The sequence below is a fragment of the Sinocyclocheilus anshuiensis genome, unplaced genomic scaffold, assembly GCF_001515605.1.
Source record: "Sinocyclocheilus anshuiensis isolate Anshui unplaced genomic scaffold, SAMN03320099.WGS_v1.1 scaffold4498, whole genome shotgun sequence".
In the NCBI taxonomy this organism is placed as follows: Eukaryota; Metazoa; Chordata; class Actinopteri; order Cypriniformes; family Cyprinidae; genus Sinocyclocheilus; species Sinocyclocheilus anshuiensis.
In genome coordinates, this window is record NW_015554561.1 from 70,881 (window position 1) to 73,530 (window position 2,650).

At 39.5% G+C, this 2,650-nt stretch overlaps 1 protein-coding gene across 3 annotated transcripts in view; it reads right to left on the reverse strand.

The window, feature by feature from the left end:
- Nucleotides 1–1,232: 1,232 nt before the first annotated feature.
- LOC107671524 (protein BTG2-like) overlaps nucleotides 1,233–2,650 on the reverse strand; it is a 2,090-nt gene continuing 672 nt past the window's right edge. For all 3 annotated transcript variants that reach the window (XM_016464448.1, XM_016464449.1, XM_016464450.1), the window contains one exon: nucleotides 1,233–2,470. In XM_016464448.1, the coding sequence (XP_016319934.1) occupies nucleotides 2,115–2,470 (356 nt within the window). In that variant the 3' untranslated portion in view covers nucleotides 1,233–2,114. The remainder of the gene's footprint in view (nucleotides 2,471–2,650) is intronic.

Consider the following 2,650-nt stretch of genomic DNA (forward strand, 5'->3'; position numbering starts at 1 on the left):
CACAAACAGAACAAAACAACCAGACGGACACAACAGTGCAGCCTATACTGCCTAAATAGACAGCTACCCTTTTAGATGTCTAGTGCACTAACCCAAACGACACCTCATAACACTTAACACTTAATATGTTTGATGTAAAATAAAGGTTGTTGATAGCACGTTGCTAAGTTGACAACTCAACTACTGAGTACAAGTTTAATATAAGTTGTAGCTAACCTTTCATTCACAATTGATTTCAATAGTTTGATGTTAGCATGTATAACATGCAGTGCTGGGAAGGTTACTTTGGAAATGTAACCGGTTACAGATTACAAGTTACCCTGTTTAAAATGTAACAAATAGTGTAACTATTTCAATTACTTTATTAAAGTGTTTTAAGGCAGGGTTCACTTCTTTAAAAATCAGAAATTTAAAAAAAGTTTAATGTTGTGGTGGCTGTGCTTTAAAATTAAGCTATTATAATCGTAATCTGTATGCGTAAAGAAATATTCAGATGTAACCCCCTTGTTAAACTGTAATAACTTTGATAACTGTAAATTGGTTACACCTTTGTTTTCTTAAGCAACTGCAACAGATTAGTTACATTTTTGTAATTAAATTACGTAATTCTGTTACATGTAACTAGTTACTCCCCAGCACTGATAACATCACAATTCAATTACTAATTCCAATAGCTTTATATTAGTTTGCACCTAAGATTTAATTAAATTCAATAATTTGACAATAACTTGTTGCTCATAATGGACTTCAAAAGAGTTTGACGTTAGCATGTTGCTAAATGTCACTCACAACTAATTCTAATAGTTTAATATTAATTTAGCTACACGAAAGATTTAATTCATTCCAATAATTTGACACTTAGCATTTTATAACGTACAGCTGAGTTGGGAAAAAGTCTATTTTAGAGTGATTTATCCTTTTTTTAAAAGCACAATTCGGTTGTTTTACGATATCTTGTTGTCATACAAGCACAGCAAAACTAGTTTTTGTCTTTAAATGGTTGTTGCATATTTAAATACAGAAAAACTAATTTAAACAGAAGTAAAAATGAGAATGAAATCTGTACTGTGTACACACAGCATAAAGTGTATGAAAAGAAAAAAGTATACAAGGCCGAAAATTAAAAGCGCATGTGTAATAAGTGTACAAATATAATAAGAAATTTACATTTAGATAAACATAATTAGATGCACTTCAAACCATGATACAATATTGCATGCGAGAGAGGAGCGTTTCATTCATAAAAGGTTTATTGTAATAAAAATCGACTGTACAGCTCTATATCTACACAAATGCATTTTTTTTTTTAAATGTACATTAAAAGCAACTCTGCTCCGGAAATAGCTTACAAACTACATCTAAAACAGTAAACGAGCTGCTCAGCAGCCCGCAATGTGCTACAGACAAGTCTCTGCTAGCACTCACGCCCCAAACCAACCAACACACGCAAAGCATTCTGGGAAAACACAATCACTTCCACTAGAGCCGCCAGCGGTGGAGCCTCCAGTCCGCGCGACTCGTTTCAAGAGCGTATTGCCTGAATATTGCACAGTAAGACTTAAAGAGCCAGGCAGTGACGTTTATTAAGGGAGCGGTGGCGCTGTGGTTAAGGCAAGAGGGGATTATGGGAGTTTGTTCATTGTATTAAAGTATATTTGATATATACAGCTCTCGTTAGCAGCTCCTGCAGAAATTATATGAAGCATTACCTGAATCGTACTTAACGCAAATACGTTGCATTCTCGAAGCCACCACAGGTGGCGCTATAAAGCGCAAACTAGTTTTATTATTATCATCATCATGGTTGAGTTTGAAGAGAACCTTTGTAAGCTTATAGAAATAAGTATGTTTCAGGCCCTTAATTGCTTTACATTCTCGTGAGGTATCATCGTAATTGCGGTAAAACCGCGCGCGAGCACCAGTGGAAACACCCAAAACCTGTTTTGGGATCATAAAAACAAACAAGAGTCACAGTGCCGAAATATCTCTAGAGTCAGTCGTCCAGTCGCGTAACAACCAGTGCTTTAAAGTTCATCTTAAATAAAGGATTAGGATCAGGCCGTGAAGTCGCGGGAACGGTAAACTCTCGTTGGCGGTCGGTCGGTCGCGTGCGTTCAGCTGGACACCATCATCAGGTAGCTTTTCGGCGGACTCGTCCGGCCGCTCATCATGAAGCGGTTTTTGCAGTTCGCCGTCTGGTCGTACGCCGAGGGGGCGGGGCTTGAGACGGGCGGCTCGGCCTCGTAGAGAACGCAAATGGAGCCGTCCTCGCCGATGCGGTAGGACACTTCGTACGGGTCGACCCACAGCGTCAGCTCCCGCGGCAGGAGCGAGAAAAGCTGCCCGCTGGTCAGTCCAATTCGACCGGCCGCTCGGCCAATCAGAGGGTCCATTTCGTGATTGATCCGTATGCAGCGGTAACCGGATCCCTTCTGCGGCCTGTCGGGGAACCAGTGGTGCTGGTAGTGTTCTGCAGAAAAATAAACACTTTCGTTAGCATCCAAATCTTTTAGCATAGTATATGATCACTGAATCAACATAAAAGTGTGCTGATATAATCGTAATACTTTTACTTGTGAGCCTGGAGCACAAAAGCAGTGTTAAGTCGCTGGGGGATATTTGTAGCAATAGCCAACAATACATTGTATGG